This window comes from Engraulis encrasicolus, chromosome 1 (assembly GCF_034702125.1).
Source record: "Engraulis encrasicolus isolate BLACKSEA-1 chromosome 1, IST_EnEncr_1.0, whole genome shotgun sequence".
Taxonomy (NCBI): domain Eukaryota; kingdom Metazoa; phylum Chordata; class Actinopteri; order Clupeiformes; family Engraulidae; genus Engraulis; species Engraulis encrasicolus.
In genome coordinates this window covers 10,126,552-10,143,464 of record NC_085857.1, presented here as the reverse complement: position 1 = coordinate 10,143,464, position 16,913 = coordinate 10,126,552, and the positions used below count along the sequence as shown (strand labels likewise).

Here is a 16,913-nt window from a genome sequence, read left to right as displayed (position 1 = left end):
TGGGTGTTTAAATGTTACAAGTTCTACCTCAATTTGATAATGTTAAAGGAATGTTTATTTTGAACTTGAGACCTGGAATATTTGTCTTTTTTTTAACCCATATCGGCCCCAAATATCGGGTATCGGAAATCGGGTATCGGCCAAGGGTGATGGGGAAAAAAAAAAACGGTATCGCATCGGGCATTAAAAAACCTGTATCGGTCGACCCCTAATTAAGATACTTAAACCCAAGTTGCTTCTGGTGGCAGGGTGGTACACTGCGTGGCAGCCACCGCCACCGGTGTGTGAATGGGTGAATGTGAGGCATACAATGGAAAGAGATTTGACTGCTTGAAAGAGTAGAAAGGCGCTATATAAATGCAGTCCATTTACTGTTTAAAAAAACGTCTCACACTTTGAGACAAATATGGTTTTGATAGATGCTACACATACTATACAGGAAATTGAACCTGACTTTCCTGCTCTTAAAAAGAGCAGTCCTGTGAAGCAGTTAGGGGGGCGGTCATAGGTAAGCGGTTAGGGCGTCAGACTTGTAGCCCAAAGGTTGCCAGCACAAACACGGCATTGATACAGTGTAGATACATAAAGGACTTGTGTGTATCTATAAAAAATGATCCTGAGGAGAATGCCCCTTCGGCGGTACGAGCAGGTTGCTCTGCCTCGTGAACCGGCCTAACTTTGCAAAATCCTTCTACTCGCCTTATTGGACCTATTGGAGCAAATATGTATAGGGCTTACGGTAGGGACACATATATGGCTTTCAGGCCGACCAGAACGGAGCCGGTGTCGGTGCTCGCACCAGTTACGTTCGGCACTATAGTGTTTGTCTGCGAACCGCCAGTGTTCATACCGGGCTCTGAACTTTTTCCGCACGTGACCGTGAACCTGCTGACGACCACGCTGTCGTCACGGTTCGCAGAGAAAAACCTAGTATTTTGCGGTTCGCATTGCGAACCAATTTTCCGGTTTGCGAACGCAAATATCTGTGACGTGAACACGACGGTCGGTTCGCGATTAGGTGCTGGAACGGGCTCCAGCACGGTTCTCAGTCGGCCTGAATGCGCTAATAGATGTGAATTTGGCCAAGCGAAGCGAACTTCGCCATTTATTACTATGAGGGAGGCCAAGGCAAGCGAACAGGAGCGAAACTATTAAACCAAGTTTAATATTGTGCAAATGAGGAGCGAATCTCGCCTGCCGCGGCCAATCAAATCAACAACATAACTGTTTCATTCCATTTAATTGGCCACGACGACCTGATGGCGGTTGAGTGTCAGAATGGAACACTGAATTGAATTTCGCTTCTCTCTTGGCCTCGCTCGTTTCGCCTGCTATATGTCCCTAGCGTTACTTTCCGAACCAGCACACACTCTCCTGTGCGCAGCAACGCTCTTGTCCATGCACAAGTGTGTGTGCACTGTGTGAAACAGTGGGCGCAAATGCTGGAACTGTAGTTTAGGTTGCATCAACTAAGACACAAGAGAGTTCTTTACCCCAACTTCTTGGAGTGGTCGCGTATGCCACCGGTCTTTACTTTCTGGACCCAGAAGGGTCTCTCTGATGCGGTCACAGTGCATTCTCTGGTGTGCATCTTCCACAAGTCCATGCGTAAATGAGTATACAACACCAAACAGTGCCTGCAGACAACGCGGCTCGTAGGGTTGCCAGATGTGACCGATGATTTCCAGCCCTAGAAATGCTCAAAAAACGCCTGGAGGCACTAAATCCTGACCAAATTCTATTGATTTCTATGGCCATAAATCCACAGAACAACCTTCACAATGCCGTTCTTTCACACACACGCGGCCATCCTAAACAGTCCAATTGGGTGGGAAACTGACCAATCTGGCAACACTGATCACCGATCTGGCCGGCGCGCATGTGAGGGCCGGTTGCGGTGTACCAGTTAGTGCATGTGTCTTAGAATATCACCGGTGTGTGTGTGAGTATGTCACCGGTCTGGCCGCGCGTGTGCGGGCCGGTCGCGGTGGACCCGCTGGTGCGTCCGCAGGTTGCTCTGCTGCGTGAAGCGCCGTCCGCAGACGCCGCAGCCGTACGGCCGCTCGCCCGTGTGCACGCGCTGGTGCATCTGCAGGTGGCTGAAGCGGTCGAAGCTCTTGCCACAGAAGGAGCAGATGAACCACTTCTCCCTCACGGCAGGTGCTGCCCTCCGCTGGGCAAACGCCGGAACTGCACCTGAACTCCCACCACTACTGCCATTGAAATTGCTGCCATTGCTACTGCTAGGGCCAGTGGAAACTCTAGGGTGGTTGTGGCTGTTTACGACTAGTCTGCTGCCAACCCCACTATTACCGCTGCTGCCACTTCCCGTGGAAACTCTGAGGTGATTATGGCTGTTGTTGACGACTAGTCTGTGACTGCCACTGCTAGTGGAGACTCTATGGTTGTTGTGGCTGTTGATGACAACTCTGTTGTTGTTGTTGTTGCTTCTGTTGTTGTGGTTATTGACATGGTTCAGCTGGGCTTGTGTGAAGAGGGCCTTGTCGTGGCCCTGCAGGCGTTTGTCCGTATGAGAGGTTTGAGATGTAGAGGAGGATGGCTGCTGCATGTGCATGGTCAGGTGGTGTGACATGGCTGCGGTGGCATTCTGTGGCAGCGTGTGTGCGGCGGAGGACGTAGCGGTTACGGTTTGTCCCCACATGGCCGCTGCATTACCCGCTCCTCTTCCACGTCCTTGTCCTGAGACGCTCCTCCTCGGAGGGCCACCGACGGCGACAGGGAGAGCGGCGGAGGTCGGCCACGATGTTGGCTGGCTGAAAGACTGTGAGGAGGAGGACGAGGAGGATGGTGCATCCCCGACCTGTTGCTGTCGCTGGTTGGACATTAGCCCCTCCTCCTCCTCCTCCTCCTCCCCCTCCGGTCCCCCTGCCCTCTGCAGGGTGATGGAGATCCTGCAAAAGGAATGGAAAGTGTTAGAGAAGTCATCCCACCCAGGCCTAGTGAAGTCATGGAAAAAAGAACAAAGTAAATTCAATTAATGTTTCGGGAAAAAAGTTGTGGAAGTTCAGTCTCGTTTCAAGGCAACTAAAGCCTTCTGTTATTTTACAGCATTATGCCTTGTGTACACCAGGCACTACCTACGCGACCCAGGTAGCTGGAGTGGTTGAAGAATTTTCGCCATGAATTCGCTTTATTCGCTCTGGACGCCGCATTGACATGTTTGATTTAGCTAATCACATAACGGCTCTGTCTTGACAGCCTGGGACATTCGTCGATATGAACGTTCCAATTGGTTTTCGCCAAACCGTGTCATAGCGATTCGCTTCACGATTAGCTTGAGTTTAATCGTCAAAATTCACTCTGGTCGCTCAGTTCACTTCGCTCCTGCCGAATTCGCTCTGGTAGCTTTATTCGCCTTCCCTCCATAGAGAAATAAATGACTTCCACCACTCAGGTCGCATAGTTCGCGCTTGGTGTACACGGGGCATAACATGATTATCTTTCAAATGTATGCTCTTGTTGTGTCATAAAGCCATGGAAAATACACGTAAAGTCATGAAAAAAAGTCATGAGAGAAATTTTCTCAGCAGGGCTTGACATTGGCACCTGGTAACCGGCAAAATTCTAGTAAAAATTGGCTGTGGCTAGTAACAATTTCAGTCTCACTAGCCACTAGACAGGTACAAAGGTGTAGGTTTGGCTCGAAAAGTGGTGGGGACCTTTCAATGGCAAATAGTCCGGATATGCTGTTTTTGCATTATATTTGTGGAAAAAGTGGTGGAAAAGCTAGGTTTATCTCAAAAGTAGTATGGACATCCCCACCATCCCACCCCTATAATTACGCCCATGGACTGGTACATCATCTTATTCTGTGGTGTGACAAATAACAGTAGTTGCATCAATTGTTTGTAGGCTATTTAAAAACAAGCATATTCTGAAGAAGAAATCTGACACAAAAACTCTGGTTAGCAGAAAGGCTAAATGGCTTGTGACCTGGGGACACCACTAGCCACTGTAGTTGCTGACACTGAGCAAAAGAGTTAATGTCAAGCCCTGTTTCTCAATGAAAAAATAGGCGGGAACCCTACATCTGGCGAGCCCACGATGAGAAGTCTCTTGAGTCTTCCCTCTTTCCTGTCCGCAGCTCCACCTGGGAACTCCTGATCCCGGAGGGTTCCACCGCGTGGGACTCAAAGTAGGCCTGTAACAAAAATCCATTGCATTACAATACACTACATTACACTTAGCTGACGCGTTTATCCATTACATTACATTACATTATATTACATTTGGCATCAATGAGGAAGAGTGAGGAAGGCACACGCCGAAACGCGTCTGTGCACAAAAAATAAAGAAAAAAGAAAAAAATTGATGCAAAGTGCGCCCCCCCTTTTCTTTTCTTTTGGGACAGCACCCTTAAAAGTTATCAAGAAACCTGAGTGAAGCCTGCTACCTACTTGGATTATATTACATTTGGCATACACTTTTTTTAACCAAAGGGACTTACAATCGAGGACATAACCATAGCCAACTTCACTAGCAGATATGTAGTGCACAGGAAATATCCAGAACAAATGCAGATGCAAAATAGGGTTTTTTTTTTTTTTTTTTAAGTAGATATTATCTTATGATGAGGTCAAGGGGCGTTTGTTCAAAAAGGTTGAGAACCACTGGGTTAGATATTGAAAGGGACCTACAGAATGACCCACCTCTGAATCCTGGGGGTGTGTCCTGGCGTCCGTTGCCGCCATGCCCCCACTCATGGCGTTCTCCATGTCAAGCGCACTCATCTGGAACGCGTCGTTCTCATTGGCCCACTGCTGTGGCCTGTCCTCACCCAGCTCCATCTTGTCATGCCATCTTGTGGGGAAACAAAGCGTGTGAGCTGGAGATTTTAGTATTACTAACTTGATGCTGCTTACTAGTTCCTACATGCCCACACGTTTCGGTTGTTTTTGTGCACTCGCAAGGCACAATTATTTTAAAGTAGTGTTTCTCAACTGGTGGGTCGCGACCCAAAAGTGGGTCGCGGAGGGGTCATGGGTGGGTCGTGAAGCCGTGATGTAAAAAAAAAACCGTAATTCTAAAAAAAAAAAAAAAAAAAAATCAATTCACAACTTTTATTTTGATAGGCTTGTGAACTCCATGTCATCTGTCGTCATACAATCTGAATGTTTATGTGAGATAGATAGTGTGCAACCAGTCATTCGAGTCTTGGTTACATTTTGAGAATTGCATTGAATTGACTTGAATGCTAAAAATATTGGGTCGCGACCGAATGAGAGTGGAAAATGGTGGGTCCCAAGACTGTTCCAGCTGAGAACCACTGTTTTAAAGCACACTGATGCCCCCGTATTTTAATAATGCAATTGTGATTTTAAAGCTAATTGATTGTTGTCATGGCATTGAAAAGCACATAATTTCACCCTGAGATCAATAAGTGATACTCTACTCTAACTGCAGTGCATGTGCGTATGAAACAAGCTATACAAATAAAATACAATTTCGTTACATATACATTCAAAAAATGAGTTAAAAAAACTGTACAAAACAAACAAAAAATGTTTAATAACTGTACAGCCATACATACCCCTGGTGGAGTCCAACCTCCTCCTCCACCTCCTCCACCTCCTCCTCTTCCAACTGCTCCACCTTCAGCTCCAACTGCAGTTCTCCCAAGTCCATCACCGTCTCCTCCTCCTCCTCCTCCACCTCCTCCTCCTGACCAGCTGCAGACAGCGGAGACGCACCCTCCTGGCTGTGGTGGCCTAGGCTCATGTGCTGTAAAGGGCCACCTCTCGTCACGCCTTCCTGAGTGTGCGAGGTGTGTGTGTGCTGCGGCAGGCCCCGCCCCCGGGACGTCGCACTGCCGTCCTGACTATGGGACAGGTGTGTGTGCTGCTGCTGCTGCTGCTGCTGCTGCTGTGAGAGACCATCGGACCTTGTCTGTGGTTGAAGTGTGAGGGCAAGTTGAGAGCTAGCAGGACTAGGAGCGTTGTGATTGTGTGCGCTGTGATGTTGTGTGCTGAGTTGTTGTGTGCTGTGTTGTTGTTGTTGTTGTTGTTGTTGTTTTTGTTGGGGGTGGTGGGAGGGGAGGTGGGACTGCAGGGATGGAGAGACGACAGTGTACGAGTTCTGAAGGAGTGGAGAGGTGCAGCCGGCGTTCTCGTCCTCCTCCTCCTTCTTCTCCCCCTTCTGTCTCCGCTGCCGGGCACAGGTGACCTGTATGCAGGCAGAGATGCACCGGATCCTGATTCAGGAACCGGATACAGGATCCGGAACCGGATACCGGATCCTACGAAAGGGTTGAAACACATAGCCTACTCGCACACGTGGGCCCACCCTGCCTTCAACGGCCGCTTCCAAAGGGCTTTCACTCCATGCAGCGATTGGGGTTGTGAAAGACTGACTGAAAAGCCTAGGCTACGTAAAAAGTAGAGATGCCCCAGATCCTGATTTTTAGGTAACTGCCGGATACCGGATCCACTGCTTAAGATCCTGCCGGATCCGGATAGTCTGAAAAACCCTATTATCCTGCCGGATCCGGAACCGGATCTTGGATCCTGAACATCTCTAATTCCTTCTCTTAGTAGCTAGACGTTTACTAGTTAAACGTCACCGACCCACACCGACCGTCACCGCCCCACATGTCCCCAAACCACCCTAGAGTAATTCTAAGTTGGTGGTTCAGTAGTACATCAGGTTAAGTTGTTCGACTGTTGACTGTGTGTGTGTGTGTGCGTGTGTGTGTGTGTGTGTGTGTGTGTGTGTGTGTGTGCGTGTGTGTGTGTGTGTGTGTACATACTGTGTACACTTCACTGGGCCATGGCCTGGACGCTCTCTCTAACCCTCTGAATACCCAGCCTAGTAAGTAGAATTAAGTCCACACGCTTACTATCAGTAGACATACAGTATTTGTAGTTGTAAATCAACCGAAAATAGTTGTTAATAACCGAAAATGCACCAACACACATAAACTGCACTGCATTCTGGCATTCAATTGCTACCCAAGATAAAAAAATAGCTACATACTATATTGCAATACTTATTTGAAAGTGAACTAGACTTTCTGAACGCCCACCTGGGAAACTCCCATTGTCATTGTGACACAGCACTCCACAGCACACACTGCGCTGAGCTATTCTGCCCTACAATTTCAGAAGCAGTATAATTTGAAATGGCAAACTGAGAAAAAAGGCTTTAAAGTTTCCTTTCTGGCCACGCAACTGTGTTGGAGGTAAAGTGGTAATGACACCATATAATACTACTACTACTATTTCCAAATACTTTTTTATGGTGGAAATTTATGCACACAAGAAAAAAGCAAAAAAAAAAAAACATTTTCATTACTTTTTAGCTGAAAAATCATTATACTGCGTTCTGTTGTGGTATTACTGTCTACACCAAAACCACGGTGTCAATGGAGAAGTGCAGTATATTGTGCGATATACTGCGTTCTTGGCTAGTACTACGTAACCTCCTAAAACCAAAAAGCGCAGTATAATCGTTTTTTATTGTTTTTTCTGAAACGGGACCAAGTTAGACCAAATTTTTTTAACAGAAGAAAAAGAAGGTATTTTAAAGCCAATTTCCGGTCTAAACACATTTTCGACCATCTTCAAGATACTGCGTTCTGAAATTGTAGGGCAGTATTGGTCTGGAAGAGCTATCGTGCTGTGTCTCCCATGCCCGAACTGGAGCGCTGACTGGTAGGTGGCGGGTTCGAGCCCTGAGTGGCGAGCTAGCCCAGATCACTTCAGACCTGTCCCTAGCCAGGCCGTGCGCTCCTAGTGACGTAACACCTTCAGCGTTGCTACTAGTCAGGTCAAGAGCAACGCAAGTACTTTCTGAGTACCTGAAAAATCGGGAACTCCTCCCACTTTTTCGGGAAGCAAATAACCATTAGCAAACCAAGGGAGGCTTGTGGACCATGTCTTTTGGGAAATGTTCATTGTTATGCTCTTGGTCAGACCAAGTCTCGAAGAGATTTGAAAGTTGATGATAAACAGGCTAACTAGACCTAGCCCTACCTGTTGCGTGTGGGAGGCCTTCTCGTCGCGTTCATCATCCCCTGCCGTATACGTCTCCGCGCTGTGTTGTTTAGCAGAAGGCAGTCCCTCCAGTTGCTGCTGCTGTTGTTGTTGTTGTTGTTGTTGTTGTTGTTGTTTTTGTTGTTGCTGTTGTTGTTGTTGTTGTGTGCTGCTAGGGCTCGGAGTCTGCATCACTGGGACCATGTGGAGTTCCTGACCTGTTTCCCCATGACGTCCCCCTGTAAGGCACAATAACGAGGGTCAATGACATTATTTGGGGATGATCAGACGATAGTGAAATGAAGGCCCACCTGGGAAACCCCCATTGTCACTGTGACACAGCACTCGACAGCATACAAGTATTCACTGCACACTGAACAAATAGCACGTATGCCTCACCGTACAAGGGGGCAGCCCCCAATGGCGCCCCAAGGGGGCAGTGCGGCGGGACGGTCCCATACTCAGGGTACCTCAGTCATGGAGGAGGATGGGGGTCGAACGGGCAACCTTTGGGCTACAAGTCTGACGCCCTAACCACTTACCCATGACTGCTGACGGTAACAGCTAATGTCTATAAATTATTTATTAATTGGTAATTATTAATGTACAAGTAATGAATGTGTTTTTTTAGATAATCCACTAAAACAAGCAAGAAAAAATGTATGCACATATTAGTGGCATCAACTGGGCAGTCATGGGTGAGCGGTTAGGGCGTAAGACTTGCATCCCAGAGGTTGCCGGTTCGACTCCCGACCCGCCAGGTTGGTGGGGGGGGGGAGTAATCAACCAGTGCTCTCCCCCATCCTCCTCCATGACTGAGGTACCCTGAGCATGGTACCGTCCCACCGCACTGCTCCCCATGGGGCGCCACTGAGGGCTGCCCCCTTGCACGGGTGAGGCATAAATGCAATTTCGTTGTGTGCAGTGTGCAGTGTTCACTTGTGTGCTGTGGAGTGCTGTGTCACAATGACAATGGGAGTTGGGGTTTCCCAATGGGCTTTCTTTCGCTTTCTTTTCGCTTTCAACTGTGGTTGCACCACCTGGATGTGCTGTGCTACTAGCTAGACGTCACTGACCTGCATGTCACATCACCCTGGAGTAATTCGAAGTTGTTGGTTCAGTAGTAAAGAAGGTTAAGTTAGTTGCCTGTTGACTGTGTGTGTGTGTGTGTGTGTGTGTGTGTGTGTGTGTGTGTGTGTGTGTGTGTGTGTGTGTGTGTGTGTGTGTGTGTGTCCACACACTGTGTACACTTCATGGGCCATGACCTGGTTGCTTGACCTCAGCTCTTTCTCTAGGCCCTGCCACTGGACTGTGAACTTGTTGACCCACTCTTAGATCTTTCATTATCATGTATTACTCTGCTGTTCTTGGAGAGAGAGAGAGAGAGAGAGAGAGAGAGAGAGAGAGAGAGAGAGAGAGAGAGAGAGAGAGAGAGAGAGAGAGAGAGTTGTGGATATGAGTTATAATTTAGCGTTGACATCAATATTAATGATGTAATAATAAAGTGCTCATTTGAAAATAGTTTACCAGTAAATCATTTCACTGACTATGCAGAATCTATAGTCAAAATATATTAGCAGTATTATTCCATAAATTAATGTAAGAGTGAGCTATAAATGGTTAATGTGTAAGGATGTTAAATCGTACTCAGCAGGTTAGATTTAATCAGGCTATCTCATCCTCCAAGGTCATTGACACGGGGGCTCCCCAAGGATGTGTGTTGTCTCCCATACGCTACACACTCTATACCAACGAGTGTCGCGCTCTTGCGACTACACACTCCTATTTTAAGTATGCAGACGACACCGCCCTGGTGGGGTTCTTGAAAGCAGGGGAGCTGTCAATGACCAGCTTTGAAGAGGAGGTGGAGAGTTTTATAAAATGGTGCTGTGACAATTTCCTTAATGTTAATTTAGGTAACACAAAATAAATGCTTATTGATTTTAGACGTAGTGCAGAAGTAGTACCATACACTGTTGTCAATAACACATTGATAGAGAGAGTAAACACCTACACGTATTTAGGGGTTGAAATTGATGATAAGTTTAAATTTGATAAATGTGCTGCTTCTAAGGTGAAGAAGCTTCAACAAAGAATGTTTTTCTTAAGGAAATTGTACAGTTTTAATGTTGATTCCCACATTTTAGAGTTAGAGAGTCTGTACTTCAGAGTGTCTTGTCCTTTGGTCTGGTCTGTGTCTATGGTAGTATGCGTAAACAAGATCAGGATAAACTGCAACGCATTGTTAAAACAGCCAGTAGAATAATTGGATGCCATCAAACATCAGCTGCTCAGCTTTTTCAAGACATCATACTACACAAGGCTGAAAGTATCCTGGGAGACACTACCCACCCTTTACACAGCAAATTTCAGTTTAGCCAACGCAGTAACGGGAGACTGCTGCAGAGGAAAATAAGAACAGCCAGGTTCAGCAAGTCATTTGTTCCCTCTGCAATGTGTGTGTGTGTGTGTGTGTGTGTGTGTGTGTGTGTGTGTGTGTGTGTGTGTGTGTGTGTGTGTGTGTGTGTGTGTGTGTGTGGGAGAGAGAGGGAGAGATATATGTATTGTAGCAATCAGCTGTTTTGGAGGAGTCAGAGAGACATGGGGGAGGGGGTTGTATTTATTTATCTGTCATTTTATGTTTTTATTCTGTTGTTAAGTCCTGTCTTTGTATAGCACCCTGACCACTTGAATTTCCCTTTTTGGGACATTAAAGTTTACTTTGACTTTGACTTTTGATGTAATGTCTAGTGTGTTATGTCTTCTGTATTTATTATGTATGCTACGGGACACCTTAATTTTGGGTAGGCTTGTCCGGTCACGTCTTAGAGTGGTTCAAAACATATATTACAGGAAGGCAGTTTTTTGTCACCATCGGAGAACACGTCTCCAACAAGTATGATGTGCCTTTTGGAGTTGCTCAGGGTAGTTGCTTGGGCCCTCTCCTCTTCTCTCTCTATATGTTGCCCCTGGGCTCCATCATCAGAGAGCACAATGTTGATTTTCATAGCTATGCCGATGACACTCAACTATATATCTCTGTCGAGCCTAGCCAAACCACTGCCATTCATGCCTTGACTAAATGCATGTCTGCCATCACAGATTGGATGAACAGTAACTTCCTAAAATTAAATGAGGATAAAACTGAAGTGTTGCTCATTGGGCCTAAGGAAAAACGTGCAAAACTCCACTCAAGCCTAGGTGACCTAAGCATACACATTAAAGATAAGGTTACTAGCCTAGGTGTGGTCATAGACTCGGATTTGAGCTTTGAGCCTCACATCAACAAGATAACAAAATCTGCTTTTTTCCATCTTAGAAATGTTAACAAAGTGCGCGGCTTGGCCCCCCAACAAGACGCTGAGAAACTTATTCATGCCTTTGTCACCAGTAGGATAGACTACTGCAATGCTCTCTTCTCTGGTCTCCCAAAAAAATTAATTGACAAATTGCAACTCATTCAAAATTCTGCGGCAAGAATCCTAACAAGAACCAGAATGAGAGAGCACATCTCTCCTGTCTTGGCAGACCTGCACTGGTTACCTGTCTCTTACAGAATCGACTTTAAGATTCTGCTCACAGTATTTAAAGCATTAAATGGACTTGCCCCTAGCTATATCTCAGACATGCTCTCTTTTTATGCCCCTGCTCGAGCTCTCAGGTCCACTGATGCCAAGCTGCTAAGGACCCCCCACCCCCCGCAGAAGAAGATCGGCGACGCCGCGTTTGCCTGCTATGCGCCCAAGAGATGGAACGCCCTCCCCATCGAGATTCGATCAACCACCTCCGTCGACTCCTTTAAGAAGCAGCTGAAGACCCACCTCTTCATCCTTGCCAACTCCTAGCTGCCAAGGCGTCATAGTGTCCCAGCTGCCGCAGCGCCCTTACTACTCGCAACCAGCCCTGGCAGGGGGCTCCCCTAGGTGGCCGCTGGTCTCTGCCTGAGGTTTCTTCCTGACTATAGGGGGTCTTTTTTTTTCTCAGACTTCACTGAGCTTTTTTTTCCCCCTTACAAACTATGAATCAAGCGAAAGGGAGTTTTTCCTCACCCCTGATGCCACCAGGGGCCGCACCTGAGCGCCCAATCTCTGTGTGACTATCTATGACTTATGATAGGCCCAGCCACTATGGACCTTACACATCTAAGAATCCTGGTCCTATCATACGTTGACCTTATGACTCTACATTCTCTGTCTATCTCTTCTTCCTCTGCCTTCCTGCTTTTTCTGCCTCTCCTCTATACCTCTCCTTTTAAATCTATCTCTAAAAATGTTTTTTTTTTTCCATTTGTTAAGCACTTTGAGTTACATGCCTTGTATGAAACAGTGCTATACAAATACAATTATTATTATTATAAATTTCCCCCTGGGATTAATAAATTATACTCTACTCAAGTAGTTTCAGAGTGTGTGAGAGACGAGAGCATGTGTTGTTATCTGTGTGCTTGAGTGTGTGTGTCCAGAGTTTCAGTTTCCCTACCCCACTCTGTGTGTGTGTGTGTGTGTGTGTGTGTGTGTGTGTGTGTGTGTGTGTGTGTGTGTGTGTGTGTGTGTGTGTGTGTGTGTGTGTGTAGTGTGCGCGCGTTCTTATTTAAGTTATGTGTCTCTGTGTCCCAGGATATTTGAAACTACTGTGTTTGTGCGTTGTAATAAAATGTCTTTTTAAGTTTTAGAGGTACTACATGTGATGAACCTGATGACTTCACCTTTTAAGTGTATCTTTAGGTTTGTAGATAGTTTATTTGTTCTTTCTGACAATTGTTCTGTGCCATTTTCAGTGCATCTGACAAAGACATTATAATAGACAATGCTAGTATGAAGTAAAACTTGGTGAATTTACACCAAATACTAATTGAGTGCCACTACCCCCACACTGGCATGTCACTGACCACATCAAAGGCCGGAAAGGTCACAACTGTCAAAGTCTACATGATGAATAGTCAATTGATCTTAGAGGTTTGGGCATCAGCTTATCAGTATGTGTATACCTTAACCAGGAAGATGCACCAAGAACCAGACCCCACCAAGTAAACATCAGGATTACTGAAATGGACAAAGGCCCAAGGGCTGGGCCAGACACTGACACACGCATGAAAGCAGTTTTCAGAAAGAGCAAAGATTATTTTAATTCATAATTCTCTGGCAAGAGCACAGGGAAAGACAGTATAGTCACTTATCTGTTGGTGGTTAGGGTAAGATGGAAACCAAGAACTCTGGCAATGCTTTAATCATATAAACATGAATGGATGAATTTATATTTTTGACTACGGCTGTTAGAATGTTCACTGTATGAATTCTTGTAACACTCATCACTTCCGCTGGATGTCCCAAAGCCACAATAGATTAAGCATAATTGAAGCAATATTAAGGCTGCTGATCTTACCAGAGATCTAAGAGTATAATATATTCAGGCTCTCTGATGTTACTGTTACCTTCAACATGCTTCTCTCGGCAATCTTCGTCGCACGAGGACCGAGCTTCTGAGCCCGATGTCCGTCTTGTTGACAGTATATCGCCCTCCAAAGCACTCAATTTTTTATATAATGCCTCGATTTTCGCATCTTTCCGACACATTTCCAACCGCAGTACAAGGAATCCGTCATCAAAAACCTTTGTAATTTCAGCGACGGCTGTTTTGGACAGTACCTCCATGATCGAGGCTAACCTTGACTGAATGTTGACTGTGTTCGGAGTGTTAGTGTCTTTTGACAACATTTTTATCCGTTTTTGTTCGTCCAAGGGAAGCAAAAGACTTGTCCCTTTGTATGAGCGTTACGACTTCATAAAATGTCGTTTGCCAACAGAAGAAATCCCACTTTAATAACTTGGTTACATCGCTACGAAAACATCCTGTATTGTTGACTTCCGGGTAGGCGGCCACTCGTATGTAATTGGTCAAGTCGGCTGTCGTCAGACATAAAACAAAACATCATGATTGGAAGATGTGTGAGTCTGTCTGAGTCATCCACATTAGCACACCACCCGAGTAAAAGAGCGCGTTAAAAGATATACCTAAATGCGTTTACAACACTATTTATTCATCATTTGTTTTACCATCATTTTATTGTATTATTATGTTTATCTTATGTTTTATCTTAATGTTTTAAATGTTTTTTGACTCTAACTTATTTCCTTCTTTCTTCCCCGTTTCCTTTCATTTGCATTTGTTAACTTTGTGAAGCACATTGAGTTGACCTGTAACCGAACTGCCTTTGTTTCATTTATTTTATTTTGTTTTCATTTCTTATTAGCTTAGGCTATTTTAAAGGACAATTCATTCTTAATGTTTGTTTAATAAAATTTGATATATATTTTTAATACGGTTTCTGTGATTCCTCTGTGTCCTGGGCATTTACCTGAATTCAAGAGGTTTTTACCAAAAAGGTTTTTGGCTGACATTTACAACACTATTTATTTATTCATAATTTGTTTTACCATCATTTTATTGTATTATTATGTTTACCTTGTGTTTTATCTTAATGTTTTAAATGTTTTTTGGCTCTAATTTATTTCCTTCTTTCTTCCCTGTTTCCTTTCATTTACATGTGTTAACTTTGTGAAGCACATTGAGTTGACCTGTGTATAAAATGCGCTATATAAATAAACTTGCCTTGCCTTGCCCTACCAGAATTGTCCCATTGACAATGTCTTTTCTGCCTGGGATTTATGGCCAAAATGATGCGACTCCACACTATCTCACTTGGCAAAGTAATGCAATGTCATATTTGTGGCCAAATCTTATATCCAGCTCTACATAAACGTTTTTTTGGAAAATGTATTTGTGTTTTGCTGTCTGTGAAAAGGAGGATATAGGCCTACTGCAAGTTGTAGGCCAGTGATTCTCAAACTGTGGGCCGGAGCCCCTTGGTGGGCCCTGAAGGTATTCCATGTGGGCCTTGAAGGCATTTTCTAAAAATCAAAACAATATTTGTGTGTGTGTTGTTGTTGACTATTTACTGGGTAGGCCTATGTGAGTTGAACTGTTTATTGGGTCGGAGCTGGGCCCTAAACATTTGTGAAAATTTCAAGTGGGCCTCGAGTTGGAGAACCCCTATTGTAGGCCATAGCCTATGGCAGTGGTTCTCAACCGTTTTTGAACACCAAGGTCTGTCAGCTTACATAGCTCTATACAAATACAAAACATACACAAAGACCTATGGGCATAATTGTATATTACAGTAAACATATAGGACACTTTTGAGTACCACACATGCTCTTTCTCTCTCGCACACACACACACACACACACACACACACACACACACACACACACACACACACACACACACACACACGCACACACACGCACACACACACACAGACGCACGCTGTCAAACACACACACACACACACATGCACACGTGCTCTCTCTCTCTCTCTCTCTGTCTCTCTCTCTCTCTCTCTCTCACGCTCTCTCTCTCTCTCTCTCTCTCTCTCTCTCTCTCTCTCTCTCTCTCATGCACACACACACACACACACACACACACACACACACACACACACACACACACACACACACACACACACACACACACACACACGCAACGTCCTGGTACGATATGTTTTATAAAATGAAATGAAATAAAATAAAATATTTTCAATGTGTAAGTGTGTTTTGATTTCATTTCATTTTTTTTTTTTAATGTGTTACTGTGTTGTAGGCCTATAGTGTAGAAGTCCATTGCACCATTAGGCCCCTGTCGGTAGTCTATCTATCTCCTCGCTCTGGCTACCCCCCGCAGTACAAGGCCACTTGGGAGACACACATGGTGTGCATTCCAATATGTGACCTTGCATCCTCCACTTGTGCTTGTGGCCTCGTACCAGAAAGTAATACATCGTGATGACATCACGGACAACAGCATTATATTTCAATATCTTGCAAAAGCTCAATTGTTGAGTCATTTTCTCATTTGCAAACTGGATGGTGAATGAAGAAAAGTCCCTCAAACGTTGTTGTGGCTAGGATAACAGCTGGTAAACTTAATTGTTTTCTCCACAGACGTGGGGCCAGCAGGCGAGGCCACAAGCACAAGTGGAGGACGGGAGTCTGCATATTGGAATGCACCCAGAGTCTGTGCACACAACATCAAACACACTCTTTCACAACAGTGGGTCTCCGTGTGGCGTCCTTGTTGTTTGACCCCTACTCCCGGCGCGGCGTTCAAAGTGTGTGGGCGTGACTTCACATCCAGTGGGGCACAAAAAGCGTGTTCATGATTCCACAGCCATAACAGCCCCCAGAAGAAGGTACCAGCTACGTCTCGAGATTTGTGTTGCAGAACCTCACTGGAGAGCACGGTAAAGCACTTACATTTTTAGTTTTCGAGTTTTTGTCATCCTGACAATTCTGTGTGGCTTACTTTTAGAGTGGTCGTTTTGTGAGCAAATCGTGCATAGCCTTCCAAGGTGGACCCATTAAGTCGTAAGCAGTTGTAACGGGAGTGTGCCTGTGTTCCCCGGGTCCTATATTCCCTGTGGTCCCATGTTCCCCGGTCTTTGTATGGGACCAGGGAACTTAGGGCCCTGTTTCTTAAAAAAGGATTCTATGTTCCCCAAATTGTATATAACCCTTCCCAAAACCACCCTTAAACCTAACCTGTCAGTAATGCAATGTTTCTGAGTTGTAAATATGTGCCCTGACCAAAACTATCCCTAAACCTATGCCTGTCACAGGTGCAACAACAACCTGCACTTTGCCATGCGGCAGCTGTCTACTTGGAAGCAGTGGGGAACATAGAACCCTTTTTTGAAAAAAGTCTCCTAAGTTCCCCGCATTATCTAACCCTTCACAAAACCATCCCTAAACTTAACCTGTCAGTAATGCAATGTTTCTGAGTTTTCAAATTGTGCCCTTCCCAAAACCATCCCTAAACCTAATCGATCAGTAATGCATTTCTGAGTTGTAAATTTGCCTGTCACAG

General features: G+C 45.3%; 1 protein-coding gene across 1 annotated transcript; it reads right to left on the bottom strand.

Annotated features, from left to right (window-relative positions):
• Positions 1-1,072: 1,072 nt before the first annotated feature.
• On the bottom strand, positions 1,073-5,936 carry LOC134445799 (neurotrophin receptor-interacting factor 2-like). Its single transcript, XM_063194890.1, has 4 exons — positions 5,552-5,936; positions 4,671-4,821; positions 4,050-4,162; positions 1,073-2,912 (listed from the first exon to the last, which is right to left on the bottom strand). Exons 1-4 carry the CDS (start codon positions 5,737-5,739, stop codon positions 1,952-1,954), a joined length of 1,413 nt encoding a protein of 470 aa, XP_063050960.1. The 5' UTR covers positions 5,740-5,936; the 3' UTR covers positions 1,073-1,951.
• Positions 5,937-16,913: the final 10,977 nt, after the last annotated feature.